Here is a 27,217-nt window from a genome sequence, read left to right on the forward strand (position 1 = left end):
TTTTCCCTCTTTCTGATGCCTGTTTAAGAATGTCTTCACCAGCAAACAACACACTTTTTGTACAACTGTTTACCGCCAAAATACATCCAAGCAAGGTTCGGAACATCGCCCTAAAACATTGTGATTAGATTTAATGCGTCAAAGCTCGCTTCCAAACTGTGTAGCCTGTTTTCCCTCAAATGCTAGATTTAAGTTGTCCTGTTGAGACCGAGAATGTAAAGATGTGAGTGAGAGAAGTAAGGAGATAGCATCATAAAACATACACTCTCTTGCTTTGCACCACTACTGGGTATGGAGAAAACTTTCTTGGTGGATGGTTTCTATACGAAGCGTTACGAATTGTTGAAAACACTATTTGTCCACTGTGTTTTACGTCGTCTAGTCTAGGGATGAGCTTGGATCGAATAGAGAGCTGGTAGCGTTATAGAGGAAGGTCGCCGCTACCGTCGCAAGTTGCGCACTATCAAACGTTTGGGTCGTTGGGGACGTACTTGGGGAAGATGTTGTGGAACCGACCACATCCACTCCGCTCCGGAGCGTCGATAAGCTGGCCGCAGTTGTAGTAGTGGAAACGGTAGATGGAACGGATGATATGGTACTCGTCTCCATTGGACTGCTTGCCGTACTGCGGAGAACTGCCACAGTTAGTGTTGTGAGTAGGGTTGCAACGGTAGTGCTAGTACTGCTGCTACTAATGCCTCCACTGCCAGCCACTGGATGGCTTCCGTTGATACCGATACCCGTCGGTGGTTGATTTGGCTTCGGTGGTACAAACGGATACTGCGGACAGGGGTTAGGAAGTTGCGGTCCTAGCATAGCATCGAACACGTACCCCACGAGAGAACCGGCCGTTAGACCAATATTGTACGACAGCGTCATCATGTTTCCGGAGACTTCACGCAACGTTGCGGAGACCTTGTCCGGTGCGAGCATCATCGGCAAACTGCCAGCCAGTCCGTTAGTTATTCCTAGTGCTGCCGTGAATATAAATGCAGCCGCCTCGCCAGCGATGACAGGCTGTTCGCGAGGTGAACAGCAAAGCAGAATCAGCGGGACAAGAAGTGCCCGCAAGCCGGACATTAGAATAAGCTGACGGCGTGACCAACTGTACGGTACGGCTGCTAGCAACTTGCCGGCCACATCGGAAGCGTTAAAGGTGAACATCAGCAGTACCGGCATCCAGGTGCCGAGGTTGCACGAAATGATTTCCGATTCGATGCCAGGATAGAGTGACAGTGTCACACAGTACGCCATAGCGATGCAGGCCATGTACGGGTAGATGGCTCGTGCCACTTTCCATCGAGATTCGAGCCCGCTACGAAAGCTACCCAAACGGCCGGAGCTGCAGATGTCTGGGGTCATCACATGTTCCACCTTGAACGCTACGTTCGGAACGTCTGAATTCGGTGCGGTCGTCGCCGTGATCGAACGAGTGGTAACATCACCCGACGACGTTAGGTTTGTCATGTTCGTTTCAAGAACCGTCTCACCGGCCGTAGGATTCGATAGGTCATACACCGGATTGCTGAAAGAGGGAAATATTTCACGGTGTTATACTTCACCAACAGAGCCCCTTAACGGTCACGTGCACAACGTACCTAAAGCTTAAAGCTGTTGACCCAGGTGGCATATGTACGGGTGGACTTGAGTCTAGTGTGAGCACGCCGTACCGCGTGCTCGATATGTCTCCATCAAGGGTTTCACTCTGAAGGTAAGAAATTTTAAGAACAGATTATTTTTCTCTGTTTTAGAGCACAATATAAGCTGAACAGTGTGAAACAATATCCCTTACCAGAGTGTGATCATCGTCTGGACGCAGGACGATTTTGGCACAAGCCTTCATGTAGTACCGCACGAACGGTGAGTGTGTCGTGATCGAGTGCAGCACATAGCTGAACGCAATGTACACGGTCGACGTCAGAAAGAAGATTGCTGTCGAGGCACGGTCACTCTTGATCAGCAACTTCGTGACGACACGGTTGGAAGAAACCAAGAACCCAGCCAAACCTGTGAACATGAGCGAAACTTGATCAGCATTTGTATCATATGTGTATACTACTCTCCAAGGACTTACTTTCGCCCGCCATCACTGCTTGCGTGTACTGTTTCGGTAGCATACTCGCAAACCCGTAGAAGCTTGACTGTTGGATCGTACAGCCCATAGCAACAAGCGAAACGGCGGCCAGATTGACGGAATACGCCGTTTTGGCGGTGAACATGTGCCACGCAACTTCGCACAGCGCCACAAACACGAGCGTTGTGAAGGAAACGGCGTAGCCTGTTGCGTCGAACAAAAGGAATCACTATGGTTGGTTACGTTGACGGTTTGGATGATACCTACCGAATGCTACCCGTACCCGGAAGGGAGCGAGCGTGAGAAACACGTTGTTCAGCAGTACCGTCGCCAGTGCGACGATGATGTAAGTCATCGACATGTCTAGTGCAACCGATTGGCCGGGAAACCGAGACTGCCAATAGTCGGCGGCAATTATGAAGCTGCCAAAAGGGATGAGCAAAAAAAAACATGCAATGAGTGATCCCAGTAAGGATAATATAGTCGAACCAGGAAGAATATGATGGAAGAGGTACGTGCGAAAGAGGACGGTTGTACGCCTGCACTCAACGGAAAGCGATGCCGTAATCGAAACGAGTGCAGGTGTCCTAAGGATTCCAACGATTTTAAAACGTACACACATTGATACATTTTCGTCCTTACTCATACGCTAGTGCACACACACATACACTCAGACACCTGTACACTTGTAGTTGGATATGTACGCACCTGTTATAGGGAAGCACGAAACCGACACCGGCCGTCATGAGGGCGAAAAACACAAGCCGCCGCCTATCTTTGGGAGGTCCTCCACCGTCCAGTTCGGGACTGTCGGAGGTGTCGAAGGTACGACGCCCTTCCAGCGGCTCGTAGGACGAGGTGTGTCCGCCTCCGTTAATACCACCACCACCACCACCGCCCCCGGTACTGCTCCCATTTTCCGACGCTTCCATCATCGTGTTCCAGCTCGGTTGCGGACGCGTGACCTTTTCCTTTAACGCCCAACGTATCCTTAGCCGCCCGCAGCTGTTTCGGAACGGTTAACCCTCCCACGGGGTAAAACGCAGTGCGCTCTGGCAAGTGTTTCTACACAGAGGGAACACGGGAGTAGTGGGTTTCGATTTAAATTACGTTGGATGATGTACCTCGGAGGTACCGGATTCCCGGCAGGGGTTCTCTCCCTGGCACTGGGTTGTTGTCGCACAAACTCAACACGTTTCGATCGTTTCGATTTGTCACGTTCATCCTTCTCTTACACGAAAGCGTCGTCTTCGTCGTCGTCGCCGCCTGCTGTCTGATAACTTTAGCACAGAGGGTGAAACAAGCAGCGAAACTGTTTTATCCCGTACGCACTACTCCACCGCCGTAAAGGTCATACGCAATCGATAGCATTTCTTTCCTTCGCGTTCGGTCAATCACTGTTTGGCACGCGAATTGAACAGATTTTCAGCCGCGCCGGCCATTAAAGCGATGATTTAGGTGTGGAACGGCACTGTAACACCAAGGTACTAATGAGTCTGTATCCTTCACACAGGACATTTTGGACAGGTTGTTCGCACACTTTTGCGTTCGTGGAATATAAGTACTTGTCGATTTTTCTTTAGCGCACGCCTCCCGCACAGCTAAAGCGCCACCAAAACAATGGCCAGCAGGAAATAGTGAAGGAATGTTGCGAGCGAGTCCGAATTTTCACCGCTTTTACCTACAAATGGTAGCGGCAGCGGTGCGAAAACCGAACCTCCAGTGCACCGTCGTGGTGCAGGGAAAAAAGAGCTATGACAAGATATATTTATGTTTCTGTTTTCCCAGCAGCAACACGCAGCAACTCGCGAAATGCGTCCTGCGCATGAACACGCGCGGCGTTAACGGTGGCGAGCAAGCAAGCAGTTCCGCTTGCTTTTGATCGCCTTCAGAAACGGAGCGTTTTTCCTTTTACACGTTGTTTATCCTTGTCTTCCGCACGCGGTATGATCTTGATCTCTCACTTCGCGCAACTGTGCCATGCTGGAAAGTGCTGGATTGTCAGGTTCAAAACAACCATGCTGCTCCATTTGAATTCAAAATGCGTGTTACAATTGTGTTGGATGGGATTAGGGAAAAAATCTTTTGAAATGAATTTGTGGCTTAAGACAAATAACGTTATGAAAACCTGGTAGTATAAAAAATGTAAATTTTTAGGCTATTCTTGTTTTTCATGGCTTAACTATCTTTTAGGTCATGTCAGTCATTCAACGGCTTACGAGACTAAATTATACCATTTAGTTGGATATTCTTGATTACGGGTGAACGGTCCGCGAGGGATTTGAATCTTGGGCCTGCCGTGTGAATACTGGCTCCGGTTGTTCCTCTCCTATTTATTTTGTGCCAGAATTGTGTTCCTTTTACATAATTTACTGTTTTGCTACTTATTGTTGATGCTACTTATTGTTGTGAGAAACTACTTTTGAGGAGAATAAATGAAAAAACTTTTATAAATCTAATTTGTTTAAAAAAAAAGAAAATAATTGCGCAAATGAACAATTTTCTAATCAGCCGCCACAGCTGACCGTATTAGCCGCCAAAGTATGACAGCTGTGTTGTTGATTTGCAATCACAATGGCTTGGAAAGTGCTTCAATTTTGTATACTTTTTATGTTCTATTTCAAACTCTAAATTAATGCGGTGTATTTGACATACTGTTCAATTTAGCAATTTAATCGTTTTTCCCTACCATTTATTTGTTTGCTCAAATATAATTTTTTTTGTGAAATAATAAAAAAAAGTCTGCCTTGCTTACCTCACCACCTCCCACTGTGCAACTGACGTGTTTTTGTCGTTTATTTGGGTTTTCTCGTCATCTCCTCGCATTCCTCTCGCCAGCGCGTAGAGAAGTAAAAGTTTGATTTTAGTACTCCAAGTTTGTGAAATTTCGTGTAATCCTTCAAATGCTCTGCAACAAGCTTTAGTTTTCTGGTAAATTACGTTAAAAAACAACAAGGAACGAACCGAAACAGTGCGAATTGTGCGACTGTGTGCGAGCGAGAACGAAGGTACAGGCGAAATACAAACAAACGGAGCTATCATCATCATCAGCAGCAGCAGCAACACAAGAATAAAAGGTTGTAGATATTGCACCGTGTGACTCATCAGCAAAGCTTGACCGAGCAGCAGCGATAAGCACAGAAAATTAGCAGCCGACGACATACTGCTGCGCATTGTTTTGGAAACTATAATATTGGGAAATAGTGGTTGTTTTCGGTAGAGCAGTATCGCAAGGAAGGAAGAATGTCGCTGAATACAGCACACGCCAACAACGGCGTACTGATACACGCCGCTGAAGGGTAAGTTGTTCATGAGGTATTCTGTTTTTTTCTACTCATTTTCAACAGTAACGCAAATATACATGCACACACGGAACAGCAGTGTACAATCTGATAATTATGTATATTAGTAGAATTTTCTGGATATTTCCTTAACATTCTCACGGCTTAAACCAACCACACTTCATCATGCTAATTGTTTCTCGTTGTTTTTCCTTTCTGTCTTTCCTTTCTTTACAGAATACTCATCTTCAGCGATCATGTGACGATTGAGTTTACGGGTCACAACAATGGTGCGATGAAGGGTAGCAAGCAGGGCCGCGTCTATCTGACGACGCACCGGGTCATCTACAACAGCAAGAGCGAAACCGATTCGCTCCGTTCCTTTAGCATGCCGTTCGTGTCGATGCGCGAGGTCGAGGTCGAGCAGCCCGTCTTCGGTGCGAACTACATCAAGGGAAAGGTGAACGCGCAGCAGAATGGTAACTGGGAGGGTGAGGCAAAGTTTAAGATCGTTTTCAAGCACGGTGGCGCGATCGATTTCGGCCAAGCGATGCTGAGGGCTGCGTCCATCGCCCAGCGGAACGCGGGCAATGCTCCACCACCACCGTACACCCCGCCCGGCGGTGAATGGTATGCGGCTCCACCGCCAGCTTACACTCCGAACCCGTACGGATATGGCTGGGTACCGGGAGCAACCGTGTTCCCCGAACAGCCGCAACCGAACTCGATCTACATGCACGACAGTCCACCACCGTATCCGGGAATCGTGCCAGGAATGCAGGGTCCACCTGGTTACTCGTACCCACCGCAGCAGCAGCAACATCAGTTTGCCGGGGGCTATCCGCATCCACCGGCAGCGGGCGGTTACCCGGTACAGGCCGGGTTTGCTGCCGGACCGGGTGCCGGTTACCCGAATGGAAATGTCGCACAAGGCGGCTATCCGCAGCCGGGACCGTCGAGCGGTGCGATGGGCTTTACAGCTCCACCGCAACCACCGGCAAGTAAGTACACGTACAAAAGCGTCTAAACCCTCGACCATAAATTACGTAACGCTAAAATTTGGAATTTTTTTACCCCCTCCGCCTCCCCCTCATAACTAACGTAAAAGACATGGTAACCGAAACGTAAAAGCCATGGTAATTCATTCAAAATTTGACCAAGAAATTTGTTAAAAAGTTTTCGCTTCGTGCATCGGGGGTAGATTGCAAATTAAAGTACCAATTTTAGAGCATTCATTGTAATTTTTCAAACGCGTCACATATTTCGAATTGAATAGTGGATGAACAGTGGCACTTTTTGATTTCAAATTAGTGCCTTCCCCTACAAATCAAGCGTAAGTTTTTTACGAAATAATATGTTGCAATCGTCCTAAATAAACAAACGTGTCCTGATTTTTTGTTACGTAACACAGGGTGGACCCCCCCAACCTGCCCCTTGTGTAAAAAATCGTATCGCTAGTGAGAACACCGCCACCTATCGACCACCCCCCCCCCCCTCCTTAGAGTTTTACGTAACTTATGGAAGCTCCCTTATAAGCTATGTTGTGATCCCTTTTCAAAAACCATGACTGTACAAAAACGTTTTTTCTTGGTTTAAACAGATTCGAAGGAAGCGGAAGCAGCCCAAAGTGCATATTACGACCCGAACAGGCCCCAGACAGCATACGTTCCACCTCCAGCATACTACGTGAGTTTCACAACTGCATGCAATCCCTTAACCTCCCTCAATATCCACAGCGCCTTTACCGATAGAATTAATTTGTTGCCTTATTTTGCAGGAACCACCACCAAGCTATAGCTCGCTCAACAAGAAGGAACAGTAAACACAAGGTACGTGTGCGTTTTGTTTGTGTTTTCCTCTAAATCATCATCTCTCCCGGTGGAATTGTAAACCTGTGGATTCAAACAACTCCCCCGACACGGCTAGACACAGAGCAGGGGTGGGTGACGGTTTAAAGAAGCAAGGGGTGAAAAACGAGTGAGTGTCACCGGCGGGAATACGAGTTGTATAATTTGTTTATGTCATTGTTTAGATTTTATAACGCCGTTAACTCTTGCTGCTGCAAACAAATCGTTATTGTGCGTCCGCCTGTTTCGATGTCGATTATTTGCAATTAAGCATTCCTGTGAACACCGGACAACGGGGCACAGTTTAATCCTTTTCTCGCGTGTGTTTGTGAGCATATGTTCAACTCTACTGCATGTTAAAACATCCGTAAGCACACACACACACATATGTAAAATTGTAATCGAATAATAAATAACTTGTATCTTATACTAACGCAAACTGCTATGGGATGTTGTGTGGGGGGGGTTCGTTTCGGAAAAAATCGATTCGAAAACACTTACTCATATCACATTTGTTTGTTTTTTCCTCAATTATATTTAACAATTGCATAATAAACTCTATGCAAACGCACCATTTGCGATCCCTTAGCTTGTTGTGGTAAAAATATATATTTCTGAAAATTGATTCAAAACGGATTACTTCTTTCATAGCAATTGTAAAGTAGTATTAGTACAGTATTCAAAGCTTTATCTATCACCAGATTGTTTGTTTTCACTACCTCCTTCCCCATTTCCCCCCTGTGTGCCGATCTTGAGTGTGACGATGCTTGCTGACAATAAAACTATACATCTCTAAAGGCTTGACTTCATGAACGGTTTCAAATATAGGTGGAATGACTGGTTCACGGGTTCCTAAAACGATACAAAACATGTCGTAAATAGAATAAGCGAATCGATGTAATACTAAATTCCAGTACTGCAAGCCAACTTACCTGGTTCAGAGGACTCTTTTTTGCCTCCTCGTATAGTCGCTCGTAAACGTTCCCATCGTAGGCACCGAGCGGTGAGCCCAGTACATCGTCCGGGATGTCAAACGAATCAACGATTCCGACCGCATTCGGGCGCAGTTCAGCAAGAGCGGCTTCTAGCTTTGCCTGCAGTCGATTAATGTCACTCTCGGATATGGTGGTGAACTGCGTAGATACCAGAAACAGACGGAGAACAAAAAAGTTAGCCAAGAAGGCAAAAACGATCTATCAGTCAGTTACAACTTACCCGTAGCAAATCTCCAAGCGCCTTCAGTGCTTCATCGTACGCGTACAGATGGTAAATGGTGCGCAGTACCTTGGCCACTTCGGGCGATACAGTTTCGCAACCCTTTTCGATCATCTCGTACCCGGACTGCACCAAAAATGCGCGACAGTGTGCGTCGGCTGTGCGTGCCAGCTCGATCGAGGTTTGGTTCGTTGCTTCCTCTAGCGTAACACCACGCTTCTGACGCTGCTCAATGTGTTCCGCAGCTAGGCGCAATTTGCTGTCGAAAAAGATAAGAAATTTTGATCAATTGTTTTGTATGCAAACCACGCGTTTCAGGCAGTCCTCTTACCCAGCGGCAACGGTTTGCAGTGCGCGAATAATTCCACCGATCGAATCATCCCATTCCATGCGCCGGTTTTTGCTGCTCAAAAAGCGGGCCAAATACTGCACGGTTGGCACCAGTTCCTGGCCGCGGAGTGCCTGTTGCCATGCTTTCATCAGATAGCGTGCAGTCTGGAGCAGCAGAACTGTATTTTCGCCCTCGTAGGTACAGGCGGCCGTTACCATACCGTACGTACCGTAAAAGTTGGAGCACGTCATGTAGCCATGACCACCACATGCCAGCCGGCAAACCTCAACACCGGTGGCTGCATCCGCTGTTGTGACCGCTTTCAGACAACAAGCAATAGCGTGCAGTTCGGGCAATCGTTCCAGGTCACCCTTGTCTAGCTCGGACGTTACCTGATTGTACATCTCCCATAGATTGTCGGACGTTAGCTTGAAGATGATACTCTTGGCGATGGCCGGGAACAGCTTGTACTGTTGTGTCAAGTGATCGATTACTTGCACTTCCGGTTGACTAAAACAAAAGGCACAAATATCGTGGTAAGGAATTTTTAACTGTTGTGTCCTTTATGTGGGAGTATTCATTTTTTCCGGATTGTAGAGCTAGTATCTTTTGAAATGTTCGTTGTATTTGCATTCTAATTTAAGCTATTTATTTTCTAATGAATTACATGTAGTTGAAAATGTACGGTCGTAAATGTAAGGGAGGGTTATCATTAAAAAGAATTAAAATCAATTCATTTTTTTTTTGCACGAAAACGTGAAAAATAACTTAGTCTAGGCATTCTATAAATTTAAAGTGTGTACGACTTCTTTGTGTTATTAAGAAGGAATTGACTAAGTGTTGCACATTGCAACACTTAGTCAAGTTAAATCGAAAAATAACTTTAAAAATACTTACTCAGGATTGATGTGACTCTGGCGGCGTACGGCTGAGTAGCGAACCGCGATCGTTACCGCTTTCGATAGGTAAGCCGCCATATCACGGCAAATCACGACACGTACAAACATCATCGTGCCATAGGTGAGTGCTTGCGATGGTGGCTTCACGAACGTTCCATCTTCCAACAGTTTGGCGTTCTTCATCAGCATATTCTTGCGTGGAATGCGCACATTATCGAATCCAAGGAAACCGTTGTTTACACCGTTCATGCCAAGCTTGTTGCCGATCTCGCCGATCGTAATGCCTTTCAGCGGCATGTGCGTCTCTTCGTCACGCAGCTGCACGATGAACGGTTGAATACCGTGACAGTTTCCTTTGGAGTAAAGCTGCGCCATTACCACACAATAGTTGGCTGTATGTGCCACTGGAATGGGGAGCGCACAATTAATCATGATAAATAGTTCTCTTGACGACTAAGCATTTCGGTCACGAATATCCTTACATCCTCCTGGCCACCATTTGTACGCCGTTAGCGTTGGACTGTGCAGGACAAACTCTTTCGTTTGCTCATCGTACGTTGCGGTCGTTTCCAGTCCTCGCAGGAACGTTCCATGTCCGAGCTCGGTTTGTGCATACGTTCCAATTACCTCACAGTTCCAGGCGCGTCCGAACCATTCGGCTTGCTGTTCCGGAGTGCCATGCCCGAGGATAGCCGGTAGGAACATCACGTAGTGCACGGTTAGTGGATTACCCTGTTTCAGGATACCTGTCCCGAGCAGGCCACCTAGCAAGGCACTAAAAGTATACTGTTTCATCAATTTCTGCGAACTTTTTTGAGTTCTTCTTTTTCCCCTTAAGGATACTTACGAGTAGTTATCTACACCATCCTGCAGCTGGCGAACCTTGCGGAACGCAACCGTAGCCTTGCGTACCGATTCCTCGTACAACTCCTTGTGGGAAAGGAAGTGCAGAGGCACTTTCTCCTGCAGCTCGGGATCATTGAGAAAGAAGTCCTCTGTTGGAAGGATTAGATCCGAAACAAAACACACCAAGAAGCTTCGATAGAGTGCATTGTCGTCAGTAAGTACGCGAGCGTTTACTATTTTGCTCATGTAATACGATTTCCCTTGACCGTATTGATAAGACCAACATCGCATCGAGATTATCACATTCTGACAGATCCACACACTCCAAAATCAATCCTCCATTTTGAGGCCACTTTAAAGCTAATCTTACGAACAACAATCTATAGCGCAGTGGGAGAGCGAGCGAACGCAAACTAACGATGACTTGCAGTACGCGGAACATCAATGCAGGGCAGGCGATTAGCGCAATTAAAGGTATCTACTAAGCAGATTTAGCGCGCACGATAAGGGTCGAAAGGCAAGATTGAACTTCACCCCTTGACCGTGTGGAGATTGTATTCTGTGCACGGGGTTGCGAATTGGCAACAGTGCTGAACTCAAGTTGGGAATAAGGATAAAACATAAAATAAAAAAAAGAATATATTGTAGGAGGTGAGAATTTGTATAACAAATGTAACAAGAGTACTCTACAAGGACAGTTTACGGTAAAACAATGACATCAGTAGATTTTACTATGGCACAATTCGTTGGCTCCGCAGTGTTACTTGCTTCAATTATGTTATCATCTGAGGACGTTTCCTTAGAGGTGGAAAAATTCTTAAGTCAACTGATGTTTTTGCTCTGTAATGTACTGCCTTTGCTTTAAATGATGCTATTTTTGGGGAATAGTTCGAAATGTCCCATAGAATCCCCAATCGGCCAAAACAATGATCGTAAATTTAATAAGCCAATGAACTTGATAGCCTTATGCTTCTTCTCTTCAAGTCTACAAGTCTTATTTCAACTTCAAGTCAAGATACAAGTCTAGGTGAGTTATTTCCTTAGCTATTCTGTGTGCAGAGGAATGACACAGAGTTGATGTTGATACCAAATTGTTAACAATTATCGCCGGTACTACTGAGCTACTGTCCAGCTCCAATAGCATTACCAAGAATTTGTTAATTAATCCCTGAATTCCACGTAGATTAAGGCTCTAGTAAAGCAACTTAAAACTATCATTATTTTAGAATACAAAAAACTGCCCAAGCAAGGTCGGTAACTCCTGACATTATGGGAGTAATACGTACTACTATAACGCAGATAAATAAACAAGGACGCTAACGAGTACACCAACTGACGGAACGGATACTATTGAAAAATGCAGCACGTTTCAATTTGGGCTCACGCCGTAAGAAACAAAATTAATTTCACGACACATTAACTGGATAGAGTCTTAGGAGTGCTTAAGCAACCGCTATAATCTACGGGAGTTCACCGAGAATTTAATTTACAGTCCTCACATGGCTATTTAAACACTGCGCAGTATATTGGACAGCCCGTGCTATCTCAATAAAGCAGGAGATAGTATTTTCAATAAATCTTAAATTGAAATTAACTCCAATGTTTAGCAGACACAAACACGGATATACAATCTTTTTATAAGTGATGTCCGTAAAACATCTCAACTCAAGTGGTGTCTTTGCCGCTCTAATACGGATTAGCAGTTAAAATCTCGAGAGGGTACAAACTTCAATTCTCCCACTACCTTCCACGTTATTACTATCAGACTATTACTATTACTCTGCTATTCATTTCGCTCTAGAATCATCCATCAAGCTTCATAGTTCACCGAGGGTCCAAACGTATAAGTTTGCCGGGTAGGAGTGCACCATCTTCTGCCATCATCCGAGACCGGTTCCACGAGACGCATCAAGAAAACACACACACAGTGCAACTTTATGCGTACTCTCCAATGTCTCTAAAGTATACCGAAGCTGCAAAAATTGCCCACGTTCCACTTTCCGAAGATGGCCTTCACAAAGGAAGCTAAAAGCAGTGTACCTTCCCTCTCTTTGATTATTTGCGTCTTCGGTAGGCAACATATCCCCGCTTTATATCCATCACCACCTCTTACATACTACACTACTCTAATTACTCTACTAGTCGTTTTTACGGCTTACCTCGGAATCGCTTCTCTTTCAGCTTTGTTTCACCACCGACCCACCACAGGGTAAACTCTTCGTTGTTGAACGTGCACTTGTCCCGCTCCGCCTGCAAGTCTTTGTTAATGGTTCCACTGTTCGACGGCATGTTGCACGGGTCTCGATGTCGTTTTGTACCGACTTCAATTATGGTGTAATGTAACTTTCTCCTTCACTTGCGGACGGGATTTTGAGGCTTTCTGAAAGGGTTCCAGATTCGGCGGACGAGCTCTGGCGGTTGCCGTTTTTCAGGCGAGCGAAACGGATGGCCGAGTTCGATGAATGCTATCGATGAACTGAAATTGCGCCACAGGCCACTGGGGAACGTGTTTCGATGGGTGGTGACTCGCCTCGCCTTCCTTGCGATTAGAGCTCGCGCGCGTACGCAACGACGAGATAGCGCGCGCGCTGATGGTTCGCGTCCTCTTTGTATGTTTTCTTACACTCAAATCATGAGCGTACCTTTGGACCGTGGTACTTGTGAAGTCCTGTCGTGTATCACGTCCTGACTTCAGAGCGCTAATTCATCGTGAAAAAAACAACCCCTAATGAGTGTTGGCAGGAGGGTTTTATTTTTGGCCGCCTTTAAATACGCAATCGCACGGCGATTATCAGTAGTACCAACGAACGTATTTATCGATATGGGGCGCTGTTTCAGGGCAAAGGATACAGATAAGCACTTATCACGCTCGTAAGCTCTCCCGCGAACCGAACCGCGTTCCAACACTCACTACACCATGTAGCAAAACTAACTATCATCCTACATTGGGGCCTTAACCTGAAGCTGATGATGCTTCACAGCTTTCCAAGCGTTCGTTGCTTCACAAATACAACAGACGAGCACTCCCCCCACCCACTTTGGGGCCGTTAAGTAATGTGTAACCAGCATGCAGCATTGCTTTTTTTTTGCTCCGTTTTCATATGTTGTTTATTTACAATCTATACGCCCCATCGAAGTAAACGTCAAGTGATGGGGATCGTCGTTTACACCTGTATGTTGTATACTCTAATTAGGATAGCAGCACGTGGCGATGTAATAGAATGTGGATTAATTTTCAAACTTTGTAGGTCACAAAAGACCATTTGCAGCAAACGCTGGGAAAGGTTTTTTTAAACCATTTTTTTGTGTGCAATGGGAAAAAATCTATTCCAATAAAGGAGGCATTTATAAATTTACAATTTTTTAAATAAACATTTTTATTGTACCCAAACAGTAGAACGATTCCCATAACCCCAATATAAAACAATAATTCATAGCGCCGTACTACACTCTCAGGATCGTAAGCATTGTTTACGAATACTTCTTACAAGCTCGAACGCATGAACGGTTTCAGATACAGATGGAATGATTTGTTAACCGGCTCCTGAAATGTACAATATACGACCGATTATTGTTCTGTATTTATAACCCTTGGCGTCTTTTTAACCCACCTTATTGAGCGGGCTTTTCTGAGCCTCTTCATAGAGTCGCTCGTACACGTTGCCATCGTAAGCACCGAGAGGCGATCCTAGCAAAACGTCCGGTATAGCGAATGCATCGACCAGACTTACTGCATTGGGTCGAATGGCTAAAAGGGCCACTTCCAGTTTTCCCTGCAATCGATTAATGTCACTTTCGCTGATGGATGTGAACTAAAATTGGTGGAAAAAATGGGAACATATTTTGTAGACAAAATGAGCTAGCTAGCAAAAGTCACACCTAATACCTACCCGAACAAGGCTGCCGATCGAGTCAAGTGCTTCGTTGTACGCATACAGCTCACCAATCGTTCGCATCACCTTTGCCAGGGAAGGAGAAATGTTTTGGCAAAGTTTCTCAATCATCTCATAGCCGGACTGTACCAAAAAGGCACGACAATGAGCTTCGGCAACGCTTGCCAGCTCCAGGGAGGTAAGATTGACCGCTTCCTCATGCGTGTAACCTGCCTTTTTGCGTTGCTCGATGTGCTCGTTTGCTAGACGCAGTTTGCTGTAAAATTAAACTATTAATTAGTAAATATGTTGTGATCAATTTTGAAATTAGTTTTGAGATAGTTCCCCTACCCAGCAGCAACGGTTTGCAATGCCTTTACAATGCCGGGAACAGTATCGATCCAGGGATGGCGATTGTTGCGACTCTGGATGAAGCTGTTCAAATATTGCACCGTCGGACCAAGCGGTTGTCCCTTGAGCGCCTGATTCCACACCTTTAGAAGATATCTTGAGAAAATTGAAAAAAAAGTTGTTACTACGACTGGATAAGACACAGCTCATACAATGTTTCCTATACCGAGCAGTCTGTAGCAGTAGAACCGTATTTTCACCCTCATACGTACAGGCGGCCGTTACGAAACCATACGTGTTGTAGAAGTTGGCGCACGTCATATATCCATGCCCACCACAAGCCATACGCAGTGTTTCTACGCTCTTGGCGGCATCGGCCGTGGTGACCGCTTTCAGACAACACGCAATAGCGTGCAGCTCAGGAAGACGCTCCAGATTACCCTGATCCAATTCCGACGTGACCTGATTGTACATTTCCCACAGGTTGTCCGATGTTAGTTTGAAAACGATACTTCTCGCAATTGAAGGGAACAGCTTGTACTGTTGCGTCAAATGATCGATCACTTGCACTTCCGGTTGGCTGAAAAAGCGTAAGAAAAATGGACATTATATGCATACTCAGTGTTGGAAAATTTGTTGAAAAAAAGGAACGGAGCGGAACCTTCGTTCATTTTTTAATTTAATTTAATCCGACTCCAGATTAAATCCGGATTAATACAGAGTAATTACTCCCGAGTTTATTCCGCAGTAATCTGGAGTAACCTGCAATTGTTTCCGCAGTGCACTCCAGGGTAGTCCGGATTTAACTCCGGATTACTGCGGAACAAAATCTGCATTACCGAGAAATCTACGAAATTTATTCCAGATTTTTTCCGAAGTATATTCTGGTTTGTGCGTCGAAGTCGAAGTGGATTCATCAATCCACTCTTACCATACTTACTCCGGGTTAATGTGACTTTGACGACGGACGCACGAATACCGCACGGCAATGGTAGCCACCTTTGCCAAATGTAAGGCAGTATCGCGTACGATTATTACACGCACAAACATCATCGTACCATAGGTGAGGGCTTGCGATGGTGGCTTCACAAATGTACCGTCTGCCAGCAGCTTTGCGTTCTTCATCAGCATGTTTTTGCGTGGAATTCTCACTTTTTCAAACCCAAGATAACCGTTGTTCACTCCATTCATGCCCAACTTGTTACCAATTTCACCTATTACGATACCCTTCATTGGCATGTGCGTGTCCTCATCACGCAGCTGCACAATGAACGGTTGAATACCGTGACATTTTCCCTTGGAGAAAAGCTGCGCCATTACCACACAGTAATTGACCGTATGTGCCACTGAAAAAGGAGTCCAAATTGATTATAAACTTAACGAAAACAACGCACATTTTTCTCAATCAACTTACATCCTCCTGGCCACCATTTGTAGGAGCTAAGCGTTGGACTTTCCAACACAAACTCTTGCGTACGCTCATCGTAGGTAGCTGTCGTTTCCAGACCGCGCAGGAACGTACCGTGACCAAGCTCGGTCTGTGCGTACGTTCCCAGCATTTGGCATTTTAGGGCACGAGGTAACCATTCGGCTTGCTGCTCCGGTGAACCATGACCAAGCAAAGCCGGCACAAACATGGCAAAATGGATTCCCAATGGATTGCCCTGGCGAATGATTCCATTGCCCAGTAAACCACTCAATATTTGCCTAAAAGATACAATAAAAAGCATCAAAGAAAGTGCTTGTCCATCGGATGTTATGTTGCTTACATGTAGTTGGATGGATCGCCATTTCCGCGATCTTCATGGAATTTTCGCACCTTGCGGAAGATGGCCGTCGCTTGTCGTATCGTTTCTTCGTACAGCTCCTTGTGCGATAGAAAATGGATTGGTGTTTCATTGTGGAAGTCCGGATCATTAGCAAGAAAAGTTTCTGCAAAGAGAAATGAAAACTCATTAGTGATTTTTAAATTTCAAAAAAAAAACAAAATGACGCGAGTTCATGGCTTTGTAGCCCACTATCTGCTTGACCTTCACGAAGGTAATGGGTGCGCTGTTGTGCAAAATACATTTTTTGTTTGCTTCTTTGCTCGATTTATCTGCGTAATGAGTCGTCAAATTTTGAGATGAAGTTTTCACTGTCTTTGGCCACAATTACGCCACGACCTGTTTGTCCCAGGTAGCCGATAACATTATTTGAAAGTGTCTATCTCTGGAGCAATCTTACTTTGCGGTGGTTGGCAAGATAAGTAAAACAACGGCCAAATCTTGTACCACGAGCAATCACAAAAGTGTCCAGAATGTTTTGGAAGGATTAATTTTATTTTTACACTCTCAGCTATGTAATAGGTTTGCATATTTACCTAGGTCTTGCTTTTCCTTCAATTTTTCCTTGCCACCAACCCACCAGAGGGTGAACTCATTCTTATCGAAGCTACCCTTATCCCGTTCGGTCTGCAGATCCTTATTCACCGTAGATGCCGGCATCTTTTGCAGCGTTAATGCGTGTGTTAATTTACTTCTAGAAGCACGAGTGCGCAAAGAATATTTACATACGCTTAGCACCGTACGCACACTCCGCGATGCAACTGTGACGATCGCGTTGACTTATGCCAATGACCCTCGCGTGTAGGGTATGAATAAATGTGCGCAAGTGAACCAACGATTCACGCATCCACTTCAGTTGATGTTCTTCCGTAAACTAAAGAATTGCGCGACTGGTTTATGCGAACCAAGCCCCCCCATGTTCGTGGGCAATCAACAGTTGATGAAGTATGTCGCTATCTCGCTCACATAACCCAAACATACACCTCCCTTATCAGATAATGTGTACATCCAGCCACTGGTATAGGACTTTGCACCGTGGCTTGGCACGCACTTTTATTGTAAGGCCTGCATTTTTTACCAATGCACCGAAGATAAATGGATGCAACGGCAGAAGCTACCCCTCCCGTTGTACGGTGACGAGCTTTCACTTCATCTGATCCAGACAATCAAGCCTTTTGTTTCATTTGTTGTTGTGCAAAATGCACAATATATACAAACAAAAGTCATATGATCAGTAAAAACAAATACGATGCACAATACGAAAAACAATGAGTTTTTTTTATAAAAGAAATTATTTCTTTACTAATACCGGCAAAAGTACTGCTGATCCTGCTTACGACTGGAGTGGTAAACACATTGATTGTTTAATTAATAAGCTTTTTCCACAAAATAAAAATATTTACCTCTTCACGTACTGTATGCGTGCAGTGCGAGAGCCGCGGCTCTTTCGACGATCAATCGGCAGTGTTTCTCAAGCAAGATTTACATTGGCTGCGTGCTGAACTGCCAGCGAATTACGGCTGCGTACTGGGACAGTTGACAGTTAGGCGTGTTTGCCGGCAAATAACAACAAACGGCGTAAACAAAATAAACCGCGACAAATTTTGTCGAATCGTTTGGTGAGCTTACATTCCACAGTTCCGGCATCCGAAATGAGTGTTAAAATGGGAGCTAATGTGTGCCCGATTGCAGAGGAACGATCGGGAACGGTGCGTGAAGTCGGTGGACAGGCAGTTTGGAGTCTTTCGTCGTGCAAACCTGGTAATACCGTTTATCGCTTACTCCGGTCATTTCCCGCTGTTGATTGTGTTTCGTTCTTTTGTGCAGGCTTTGGCGTCGATCAGTTGCGGGACAACTCGATGGAAACGTACTGGCAATCGGATGGACAGCTGCCGCATCTAGTAAACATACAATTTCATCGCAAAACGACAGTTAGCCAGATTTACATCTACTCCGATTACAAGCTGGACGAAAGTTACACCCCGAGCCGGATATCGATCCGCTGCGGGATGCACTTTAACGATCTGCAGGAGGTCGAGGTAGTTGATCTGTGTGAACCATCCGGCTGGGTATGCATACCGATCAAGGAGTACGAGGAAATGCCGATGTGCACGTTCATGATACAGATAGCGGTGATAAGCAATCATCAGAATGGCAGGGATACGCATATGCGCCAGATACGGATCCATTCGCCTACCGAAGGTTCACAGTACCCGTTGGAACATCATGGCAAGTTTAGTACGCTAGAATTCGCCCAGTTCCGTACGATACGCTAGAGGTACAAGTAGGGTTTTCTTAATGTAAAACACTGTTATTTATCAAAACATTTGAACAATTTGAATTTATTCCAAAACAAACGAATGCTGGTGCAAAAGTTACACTCTGTGTGCCTTTACTCAGCAGCCTGCAGTAAGCCGCGCAGCATTGTTTCCAGCTTACGACCATCGGCAGCAAACTTGCGTATACCGTCCGAAAGCTTATCCGTAGACATCTGATCCTCGTTCAACATCCAGCGGAACGTTGCCTCATCTATATGAATTTTCTCCAGGTTCGCTGATGCGGCCTTCTCGGCATCGAGATAGCGCTTAACCGGTTCGGCACTCTTCTCCAGATCGCCCAACAGCTTCGGGCTGATGGTGAGCAGATCACACCCAGCCAGTGCCATGATTTCACCCACATTACGGAACGAAGCACCCATCACCACGGTTTTGTAGCCGAACTTTTTGTAGTAGTTGTAAATCTTTGTCACCGAGATGACGCCCGGATCTTGCTCGGGCTCGAACGTTTTCTGGTCGGTGTTTGCCACGTACCAATCGAGGATACGGCCCACGAACGGGGAAATCAACGTGACACCTGCTTCCGCACATGCGACCGCTTGGGCGAATGAAAACAGCAGCGTGAGATTGCAGTGAATGTTGTGTTCCTTCTCCAGTACGCTTGCCGCCTGTATACCCTCCCAGGTGGAGGCCAACTTAATCAGCACGCGGTCACGCTTCACACCGAGCTCCTCGTACAGAGCGATCAGCTTCAGAGCTTTCGCGATGGAGGCTTCCTTGTTGAAGGACAGTCGGGCATCGATTTCGGTCGATACACGACCCGGTACGAGCTTCAGAATCTCACAGCCAAACAGCACGAACAGCATATCGGCCGCTTCGGACACCTTCTCTTCCGTGGTGCTAAAATTGTTCAAGAAGAAAAGAAAGGAGATTAGAACAAATCGTGCCAGATGAAACGAGTGATAAGTTCCCGCTCCCAACTTACGTTCCCGCCTTTTGTCCATGTTTGATGGCCTTATCGATCAGGTGCTGATACTGTTCCATGCCAGCCGCAGATAAAATCAACGAAGGATTCGTAGTAGCATCGGTGGGCTTGTAAGTTTTCATCGCTGCAATGAAATAGGGGAGAAGATAAATTTCGATCGGTTATAAATTTATAATTACAGGCTATCACGAGGTTTTTTTGACAAGGTGCCAAATTTCTCCATTAAAAGTTCATGAACTTTTAATGGATTTCATGAAGAACTCTAAAGAATTCTGTCAAGCTCTTAATGTAGCTTGTTTGAATATAAAAACTTACTAGGGACGATACCAAAAATATATGGACACGCGTCAATATATCTCGGGACGAGAGCAAACATATTTGGGAGTGTGGCAAAAACCCATAGGAAAGTGTCAAAAATTGTTGGGATACCCTGCAATTGGATCAATACAACATCAATCGAGCTTCGAGCGTCCTTCGTTCGAGCTCATTCGTATTTAATTCCATGTTCGCCATGGTTCACAGGCGCCCTGAAATAGACTGGCACAGCCGGTGAAAGGAAATAACCGTTTGACCTCTACAGAGCACGATCGCTGGAGTTGGAACGGTACGAGGGATCGTGCAGGCAGTGCTCATGTGACCGACGATCAACTATATGGAACAACTCAATCACTTTTTGATACTGAAATAATTGACAAATAATAACTGTTGGAAAAATACGGCTTCGTACACCAGACGAAGTGAAAAACTTATCATGCGCGGTTTGGTGTTGCATTTCCTGACCACGCTAGAGATAATGCAATGACATCCACCTCATCGTGGCGACACGTTCAGTGGGTTGTTTGTGGAGACAGAAATAAAACGGCTCCAAAGGCGCGATTGTGTACGTAAGGGTCGCTCTAAGCAGGGCGATGTAACTGGAGAGCGTATCACCTTTGAGCGGTCACCTTGATCGACTCTGGGCGATGTACAGAGCACACACAAAAAAACCTCTAATCATCATTGCTTTTGATTTAAACGCACTTTTTTCAGCACAAATCGATCGCATGGCCTGACAAATATGGTATCGATTTATGTCCACCCAGCTGCTCCGGTCGTCCGGTAGTTAATTTCCTACCGTAAGCTTTCACCGTATACTTACCCTCGAAGTCGCCGGTATCGGCCACGATCGTGGTGAGCTGTTTCAGTTGTTCCAAACTTGAAGCCATTTTCGTTTTCTTGGTCTGCGGTTCAGCACTGCTCATTGTCTACTGGCGTAGTTATGGTCCAAAAAACCCGGACAAACGCGATTGGAAGCTGAAGACGCGTGATAGGCGTAGACAAAGCAGGGTAGGCAAGAGTGAGTGGCGGGATCGAGGAGGTCACTGGTGTGGGTCGCGTTAGCGTGTAGCGTTCGGAGTATAAGTACTTGCGTTTCCTTCCGTTCCCTTACGGCAATGAACAGACCGGTGAAGCGTGTCGCCGATGACGAGCCCGTCGGAAGGTTGTTTTTTTGCCGTGCAAGCATGTACGGGGTGGAATCGCACACATTTACGCGGCTTTGCACTATCTAATCCACCTAAGAGTAAGCGCTGGAGAATGCAACAGTAGTTACTGGAAAAAAAGAATCTTAATGATGATGATGAAAACATTTGTTAATTTAAATCAAATTCAACGGACCACGTTAGGCTCTCTTGTAGAGACACAAAAAAAAAACAAATAAAGTTTAAAAACGCGGCCCCCGGCATATCCGGTTCGTGACGATTACAGACAACGTGGAATTCACGACACATACATTCTCCGCGATTCTCCATGTCGAGCAAACATCTGGCTCGTAGCGATCTCGGCGGGACGTATAGGCTAAGGCCAGATAGTAGCTTTGGCGCCTCGATCCGTTTGTCCTGGAATCCCGCAATAAATAGCCTCCGGGTGTTGCAGGTTCGCTTTTTTAGCGATTACCGAAGCCTAGCAGCGCACATCGTCCAGCGCAGTCCACTTCCATCCTCCAGTCCTATCCTGTTAAGACATGTTGCTTCATGCCGACAACAATTTCGTTTAGGTCTTCAGCTCGAGGCCCCTTTCGAGCCGGAGGCTCCACGCGGCCGCTCAGTCCGCATAGGAATATCCGCCTCTTAGCTGTCTTAGATCAGATGCAGTCGTAGGAATCCAGTCCAGTTAGCATGTCCAAGAAGGTAAAGTCTATTAAAAATCATATCGTATGACGAATACAATGCGCCTCCAGCGGGTAGAATTGATAAGAATCGTAGTAGCATAAAATATGCGAATGTGTGTATGGGTGTGATTTGTCCAGCGTCACAGATTCATGTATTTATGCAAGGATGGGAGAATTTAGTGGGGATGACTGAACCGATAAGTGCAGTGAAGGGGCGAACAACGTCGCGAAGTTAAAACGGTTTTGGGACACGTAAAGGTGGTATAAACGAGATGAATTAAAACTTGCTGCAGGTGTTTTGTGTTACTAAATATTGAAAATTACTTTCATTAAATTTTTATTTTATTTTAAACCAAAAAAGAGCAACATGTAGAATAAATATACAGACACAAAAAACGAATCCTTAATGAACAAGAATTAATCATAACATTTGGAGAAAATAAGAAAATGTTCCAAACCAGACAAAATTTCCAAACCGAAAACTCCTAAAAATTATCCTAAAATTATTATAAAAGTTCAAAATTCTTGCCTCTTCCGCCAGTGGTCTGCATTGTCGTGTTGCATTGCTGTCAAACGCGGCACGATGTGCGTGTGTGTTGGTGTGAATGTTTACAAACGCCGTCAGCCGTCATACGAAAGCTGCTGTCTTTTGTACGACTTCATTCGCGAACGAGGGGAATTAATTTATGGGGCGCACTGATACGGGACATATCTGGTAGTAGTGAGTTAATTTCGACGAAGAAGTGTGTACCCACGGTACCCGGGATTTCGGCAATCGCTCAGCTTGCATCAATCCGCGTGAAAGATGTACGCCGTGTGAAATGCAGGAAAGTCCGGGCGGCTAAGAGTTCATTATCACTGCCGTCGTCGTCATCGTTGTACAATCATCAGCATCCCCGCTGTTGGGCTGCCGGTAGAGGACGGACGAAGAAGAACATTTGGAACATTCTGATAAGAGGAATTAAGGGCTCTTTCTTATTTCCATCATTGTTTGTGCATTGCGCCGGAAGGTACGACGGTTCTTAGCAGCTTCCGGGTACGTACGGCCACCCATAATGGATGATATAGACAATATTATACTGCATTCGCTGCGACAGATCGATTGGTAAGTACGAGAAATGGGATAAGCAGCGCGCTAAAGGCAAACGATTAACGATTTATGTAAATGTTGTTTTATTGCAGTGATCTGGATGAAGATATACAGGGATTGGAACAATTTACGCCTTCTATTTTAGTTCGAACCGTTACGAAATGTTTGCTACTAATCGATCCTTCCCTGGATCTGCCCCACACGCTTCCACCGGGAATGGCACAAAGGTTTACCGTTACGGCGCGGCTAGCGGAAGCTTGTTCGGTATGTGTACTTTACTCCAGCACCGTGTTCCTTTTCACGGGTTCTAATGGCCTAATCGTCGTATTTCAGGCCGTAGGATATCGGCGCGATATCGGATATCAAACGTTTCTGTACTCGAATGTGGCTGAAGTGCGGCGCGTCTTTATGTTTCTTATCGAGCAACTTCCCAAAGACACAACCGATAGCGCCGATCCGGAAGCACCGTTCGATCGGGTTACAGATTTAGAGAATCGTATCCTGGAAAATATGCGTCAACAGTTGCGCGGCTCTTGGCGTACCGATGCGTCTCCGTTGGATCTCAGAAATTCGTCACTGGGATGGCCAAGCCGGGCTCGTGCTAACATTCCCTTCGTAACGCAAAGCGATGTTACGGCCGGTAAGTTGTGTTATTGTTATTCTTATTATTAGTTTCATTTATTGTCTGCTTTAAACTTCGTTTCAATGACCAAATATACACTCTTACTTCTACCCATAAATATATTTGGTCATACATTTTGTATGGGAAGCATTTTGTATGTTGGGAGCATTTTCCCGGATTAGAAAGCTAACAGCTTTTGATTTTTTCGTCATACTTGCATGGAAATAAAAAAATTAAGCTATTTGTTTTGTAACTAATAAAAATTAGTTAGCAATACGGCCTAGCCCTCCTTCATGAATAAAAAAAAATAGTTGAGAATTTAATCGGATAATCATTCCCCAGACTTTGTAATGGTTCTAAATAATACAAATGACTTTTTACTCGGTTTTGCATAATTCCACCAATTACACAAGTAAACGTAAACATGAAAACTGGCAAAAATATTTTCACCCCAATATTTTTTTCCGTATGCACACATACACACATTTGGAAGTGAAATATATAAAAAAGAAAATTTTAAAAAATTCTCAACTAAATGTTATTAGCTTCACAGCAAATAGTTTCCCCTTTCTTGAAAATTTTCATCCAAATACGTCGAGCAGATCAAAAGATACAAGTTTTATACTGCGACATACAAGCACTCATACAAAATATCCGACTTACCCGGGTAGTTGGTTATAGAAAAAAGGGGTATAAATTAAAAATTTAATATCTACTTTCAAACCAGCATTTAAAAAACTACAAAAATATGTTTTTTTTTGCTATATGATAGAAAAGCAAAAATTCTAGGGTTTTAAAAAGTTTAAAAATGGAGCAAATTTGAAGAAGGATCTCTCTGCACTTGCTCAATATGTTGTATAGGCGCTTTGGCAGTGGGGTTTCAAATAACCGAACTGATGATGTTATTTCAAGGTCCACATGTCCATGTCCATTTCAAGGTCCACAAGGTTAACTTTGAGTACACAGATTGGAGTTTAGTTTAACACAATACATACGATCAGAAAAGAAAAGAATTCAACAAGGAAACAATAGATGTTAAAAAGTTTTCAACTGACGTCTATGGTTAATAACCTTCTTTTCTTTTTTGCACAGAAATTAAAGAATATTGGTTGCGCCGTAGCGGATTCTGGGATGAGGAAAAGGATGAAGTTGATCGAAAGCTTCCCGAAAGTGCTGTTAAGGCAGAGGATTCGATTTTAAAACTACAGGCGTACTATGCGCAATATAAATCGAAATCTCCCTTTGCCGAAGACTTGGATGAGCATGAAATGCCCAACAGTTTGGATCAGCTTGATGTAGTCCAGCAAGAAATTGACGCAATCAATACGGCCATCGAAGAGACAAAGCGCGAACAGCGAGATCTTCTATCGAAACGTGCGATTGTTGAGGAGAATGCGAATACGTTGGAAAGCGCAGTGGAAAAGTTAAAAGAGGAGAAGAAAATTAAAGAACGAACGCACATCCTGCTGGAAAACCCGGAGGTTAACGTGACCAAACTGGAGTCGATCATTGCGGCCGCCGGTGAGAAGATGAAAAAATTGCAAAGCCAATGGGAGGCACATAAGGCACCACTGATGGCTACACTACAGGAGCATCAATCCAAAAATTCTGACCAAGTTGTACGTGAAGTGAGAAAGCCTTGTTATGAATTTCCTTGAATTATTTTGCTTCTGTTATTTTTTTAGAGTAAATCTCAGAAAGTGGTTGATCAGATCGAGTCTGCACGGCACAAATCCGAGGAAGTCATTGTGGATCTGCAGACCAAGAGCGCCCTACACGCCCGGCTGGTGCAGGAGTACGAGCGGATGGGTAAAACCGTTAGTCGCACAGCATACACGAGCCGAATCCTTGAGATTGTCGGGAACATTCGCAAGCAGAAGACGGACATCGACAAGATTCTGCACGATACGCGCAGTCTGCAGAAGGAAATCAACTCTATCACTGGTCAGCTCGATCGTCAATTCACCGTAACGGATGATCTGATCTTTCGGAACGCAAAGCGGGATGAGTACTGTAAGCGTGCCTACATTTTACTGGTCGCCCTGCATACCGAGTGCAGTGAGCTGATTGCGCTGGTACAGGATACTGGCACCGTGAAGCGGGAGGTTCGTGAACTGGAGGATCAAATCGAACACGAGAAGGATCGAAATGTTGCAGCGAATCTGACCCAGATCGGGCAAGATTTGGAGGAGATGCAGCAAGAAAGCCGCCAGTTGGAGGAAGCCATACGCCAGCTGGAAATGTCCGGGACATCAGCCAATGGGATACAGTGAAATAGGAATGATTGCACGAAGATATAGGGAAAATAAAATGTGATATATTCCTCTAGCAGGATAACCACTGTACGTGTATGTTTGTGGTAGTGTTGAGCGTACTGTGCAAGTGTGAATGCTTTGAAGCATCTTTCCAATGAATGATTTAAATAATCCTCTCAGAAAGAGTTTTTAAATCTCTTTTGGGAATCGTTACTATTAAACTCACTCCTAAGAAGTTAAAAGTCGCCAGAATGGGTTTCTAATTACAAAGAGTTTTTATAACTCTTATAGGATTATAGTCAGTTGTGAAATTTTTGTTTTGGGATACAATGAGCCTCCTTCCTCCCACTAGCACACTTCAGTTTTGAGTTGGGAACCGCCTTCTACTATGCTATAATGATTTCCAAGAGTTGTTACAAGAATTAAATTTCAGGTGATAGTGAAAGTGAATTAATTCCTTGAAAAAAGTTGTTATTCTCATCACTTGTTCGTAGGGAGGACATACACCGTTCCACGATGGACACAAAAAATCACACCAACACCAGGTTGCTGTAGTTGGGGGGAGCGTTTAGCTGGACATGAATGATTTATTCACTACTTCGCTGAACAACCACCAAACGATATTAATATTGAAAATGCACCAAACTCTAACGCGGTTCCAGAAGCTGGACGTCGACACCGACCGGTGCGTCGTGCGTTCGCCACTATTGCGCGCGCCGAACTTGATACGGTAAACAATACGGAGTGAACGAGCCGCTTACAGCTTCAGCTTGGTGCGTCTCCAGTGACGGCGCTTGGCGTTGTACCTGCCGAGGAGAGGCAATAAGTTTGTTAGACATCCGCATTCATTCCACTACCGGCAAATGCATCTTCGACACTTACCGGATGGTGTTACCCGTGCGCATACGAATCCATTGCGGAATGGGTCTGTTTTGCTTCAGCTTCTTGGCAAGCTTTTGCTTGATACGGAACGTTTTGTGGGACGCCTGTAAATGAGAACGATACGATGGTGTTCGTTATTCATCAGTTTTTCGACTGTTTTCCACAGTTTTTCAAACAATTACGGCAAATTTATAACTTACCATTTCGATCAAGTGTGTCTACTTCGAGACCAATGACGGAAAAGAGACCGTCAGCTTGTCGGAAATGAACAAACGCAGGTTCGACTCGACGCTGTAAACGTACGCAAGACGTGCGTTCGATGAAAAACGCATACTTTTAACGCAGCTGTCATTGTGCAATCTGTCATAATAATGAAAGGTTGGGGGGGCGAGAGTTTGTTTTCTTTTATCACCCAC

At 45.0% G+C, this 27,217-nt stretch overlaps 8 protein-coding genes across 8 annotated transcripts; 3 read left to right on the top strand and 5 right to left on the bottom strand.

Moving 5' to 3' along the window:
* Positions 1 to 368: 368 nt before the first annotated feature.
* On the bottom strand, positions 369 to 3,540 carry LOC126555978 (equilibrative nucleoside transporter 4). The gene is made up of 6 exons (XM_050211131.1): positions 2,783 to 3,540; positions 2,342 to 2,496; positions 2,075 to 2,278; positions 1,793 to 2,007; positions 1,599 to 1,705; positions 369 to 1,525 (listed from the first exon to the last, which is right to left on the bottom strand). The coding sequence occupies exons 1-6, from the start codon at positions 3,007 to 3,009 to the stop codon at positions 379 to 381; spliced, it is 2,055 nt and encodes a 684-aa protein (XP_050067088.1). The 5' UTR covers positions 3,010 to 3,540; the 3' UTR covers positions 369 to 378.
* A 1,489-nt stretch (positions 3,541 to 5,029) lies between these two features.
* LOC126556220 (WW domain-binding protein 2) lies at positions 5,030 to 7,217 on the top strand. The gene is made up of 4 exons (XM_050211447.1): positions 5,030 to 5,373; positions 5,593 to 6,356; positions 6,956 to 7,041; positions 7,133 to 7,217. Exons 1-4 carry the CDS (start codon positions 5,318 to 5,320, stop codon positions 7,175 to 7,177), a joined length of 951 nt encoding a protein of 316 aa, XP_050067404.1. The 5' UTR covers positions 5,030 to 5,317; the 3' UTR covers positions 7,178 to 7,217.
* Positions 7,218 to 7,957: 740 nt separating this feature from the next.
* Positions 7,958 to 12,838, bottom strand: LOC126556504 (probable peroxisomal acyl-coenzyme A oxidase 1). Its single transcript, XM_050211767.1, is given in 8 exon segments — positions 7,958 to 8,054; positions 8,135 to 8,335; positions 8,418 to 8,676; positions 8,749 to 9,258; positions 9,646 to 10,051; positions 10,130 to 10,433; positions 10,491 to 10,642; positions 12,653 to 12,838. Coding segments are annotated over 8 exon segments (2,022 nt in total). The 5' UTR covers positions 12,783 to 12,838; the 3' UTR covers positions 7,958 to 7,994.
* A 1,132-nt stretch (positions 12,839 to 13,970) lies between these two features.
* On the bottom strand, positions 13,971 to 17,332 carry LOC126555988 (probable peroxisomal acyl-coenzyme A oxidase 1). The gene is made up of 9 exons (XM_050211143.1): positions 17,079 to 17,332; positions 16,486 to 16,648; positions 16,131 to 16,423; positions 15,657 to 16,062; positions 14,943 to 15,296; positions 14,717 to 14,872; positions 14,384 to 14,642; positions 14,105 to 14,305; positions 13,971 to 14,037 (listed from the first exon to the last, which is right to left on the bottom strand). The coding sequence occupies exons 1-9, from the start codon at positions 17,200 to 17,202 to the stop codon at positions 13,978 to 13,980; spliced, it is 2,016 nt and encodes a 671-aa protein (XP_050067100.1). The 5' UTR covers positions 17,203 to 17,332; the 3' UTR covers positions 13,971 to 13,977.
* Positions 17,333 to 18,185: 853 nt separating this feature from the next.
* Positions 18,186 to 18,818, top strand: LOC126556341 (anaphase-promoting complex subunit 10). The gene is made up of 2 exons (XM_050211599.1): positions 18,186 to 18,303; positions 18,370 to 18,818. The coding sequence occupies exons 1-2, from the start codon at positions 18,195 to 18,197 to the stop codon at positions 18,816 to 18,818; spliced, it is 558 nt and encodes a 185-aa protein (XP_050067556.1). The 5' UTR covers positions 18,186 to 18,194.
* Positions 18,819 to 18,933: 115 nt separating this feature from the next.
* Positions 18,934 to 21,094, bottom strand: LOC126556196 (probable transaldolase). The gene is made up of 3 exons (XM_050211421.1): positions 20,942 to 21,094; positions 19,804 to 19,927; positions 18,934 to 19,718 (listed from the first exon to the last, which is right to left on the bottom strand). Exons 1-3 carry the CDS (start codon positions 21,042 to 21,044, stop codon positions 18,935 to 18,937), a joined length of 1,011 nt encoding a protein of 336 aa, XP_050067378.1. The 5' UTR covers positions 21,045 to 21,094; the 3' UTR covers position 18,934.
* Positions 21,095 to 22,970: 1,876 nt separating this feature from the next.
* Positions 22,971 to 25,937, top strand: LOC126556047 (coiled-coil domain-containing protein 22 homolog). The gene is made up of 5 exons (XM_050211220.1): positions 22,971 to 23,057; positions 23,135 to 23,306; positions 23,376 to 23,682; positions 24,757 to 25,283; positions 25,350 to 25,937. The coding sequence occupies exons 1-5, from the start codon at positions 23,008 to 23,010 to the stop codon at positions 25,935 to 25,937; spliced, it is 1,644 nt and encodes a 547-aa protein (XP_050067177.1). The 5' UTR covers positions 22,971 to 23,007.
* Positions 25,938 to 26,672: 735 nt separating this feature from the next.
* LOC126556476 (60S ribosomal protein L39) lies at positions 26,673 to 27,156 on the bottom strand. The gene is made up of 3 exons (XM_050211740.1): positions 27,002 to 27,156; positions 26,802 to 26,905; positions 26,673 to 26,725 (listed from the first exon to the last, which is right to left on the bottom strand). Exons 1-3 carry the CDS (start codon positions 27,002 to 27,004, stop codon positions 26,677 to 26,679), a joined length of 156 nt encoding a protein of 51 aa, XP_050067697.1. The 5' UTR covers positions 27,005 to 27,156; the 3' UTR covers positions 26,673 to 26,676.
* Between the last annotated feature and the right edge of the window lie 61 nt (positions 27,157 to 27,217).

The sequence above is a fragment of the Anopheles maculipalpis genome, chromosome 2RL (assembly GCF_943734695.1).
Source record: "Anopheles maculipalpis chromosome 2RL, idAnoMacuDA_375_x, whole genome shotgun sequence".
In the NCBI taxonomy this organism is placed as follows: Eukaryota; Metazoa; Arthropoda; class Insecta; order Diptera; family Culicidae; genus Anopheles; species Anopheles maculipalpis.

Bases quoted from the DNA above. Each gene is read 5' to 3' on its own strand.
- LOC126556341 (XM_050211599.1), top strand. From the start codon at position 18,195: ATGAGTGTTAAAATGGGAGCTAATGTGTGCCCGATTGCAGAGGAACGA. The intron at 18,304-18,369 runs GTAATACCGTTT...TCTTTTGTGCAG, and splicing joins TCTTTCGTCGTGCAAACCTG to GCTTTGGCGTCGATCAGTTG.
- LOC126556047 (XM_050211220.1), top strand. From the start codon at position 23,008: ATGGATGATATAGACAATATTATACTGCATTCGCTGCGACAGATCGAT. The intron at 23,307-23,375 runs GTATGTGTACTT...GTCGTATTTCAG, and splicing joins GGCTAGCGGAAGCTTGTTCG to GCCGTAGGATATCGGCGCGA. The intron at 23,683-24,756 runs GTAAGTTGTGTT...TTTTTTGCACAG, and splicing joins GCAAAGCGATGTTACGGCCG to AAATTAAAGAATATTGGTTG.
- LOC126556476 (XM_050211740.1), bottom strand. The intron at 26,726-26,801 runs GTAAGTGTCGAA...TCTCCTCGGCAG, and splicing joins CGCACGGGTAACACCATCCG to GTACAACGCCAAGCGCCGTC.
- LOC126556220 (XM_050211447.1), top strand. From the start codon at position 5,318: ATGTCGCTGAATACAGCACACGCCAACAACGGCGTACTGATACACGCC. The intron at 5,374-5,592 runs GTAAGTTGTTCA...CTTTCTTTACAG, and splicing joins CTGATACACGCCGCTGAAGG to AATACTCATCTTCAGCGATC. The intron at 6,357-6,955 runs GTAAGTACACGT...TGGTTTAAACAG, and splicing joins TCCACCGCAACCACCGGCAA to ATTCGAAGGAAGCGGAAGCA.
- LOC126555978 (XM_050211131.1), bottom strand. From the start codon at position 3,009: ATGATGGAAGCGTCGGAAAATGGGAGCAGTACCGGGGGCGGTGGTGGT. The intron at 1,706-1,792 runs GTAAGGGATATT...TCTTACCTTCAG, and splicing joins CAGACGATGATCACACTCTG to AGTGAAACCCTTGATGGAGA. The intron at 1,526-1,598 runs GTACGTTGTGCA...TCCCTCTTTCAG, and splicing joins TCAACAGCTTTAAGCTTTAG to CAATCCGGTGTATGACCTAT.
- LOC126556196 (XM_050211421.1), bottom strand. From the start codon at position 21,044: ATGAGCAGTGCTGAACCGCAGACCAAGAAAACGAAAATGGCTTCAAGT. The intron at 19,928-20,941 runs GTAAGTATACGG...ATTTCATTGCAG, and splicing joins CGATACCGGCGACTTCGAGG to CGATGAAAACTTACAAGCCC. The intron at 19,719-19,803 runs GTAAGTTGGGAG...GAACAATTTTAG, and splicing joins CATGGACAAAAGGCGGGAAC to CACCACGGAAGAGAAGGTGT.
- LOC126555988 (XM_050211143.1), bottom strand. From the start codon at position 17,202: ATGCCGGCATCTACGGTGAATAAGGATCTGCAGACCGAACGGGATAAG. The intron at 16,649-17,078 runs GTAAATATGCAA...TTCTCTTTGCAG, and splicing joins GAAGGAAAAGCAAGACCTAG to AAACTTTTCTTGCTAATGAT. The intron at 14,873-14,942 runs GTATAGGAAACA...AATTTTCTCAAG, and splicing joins CTACTGCTACAGACTGCTCG to ATATCTTCTAAAGGTGTGGA.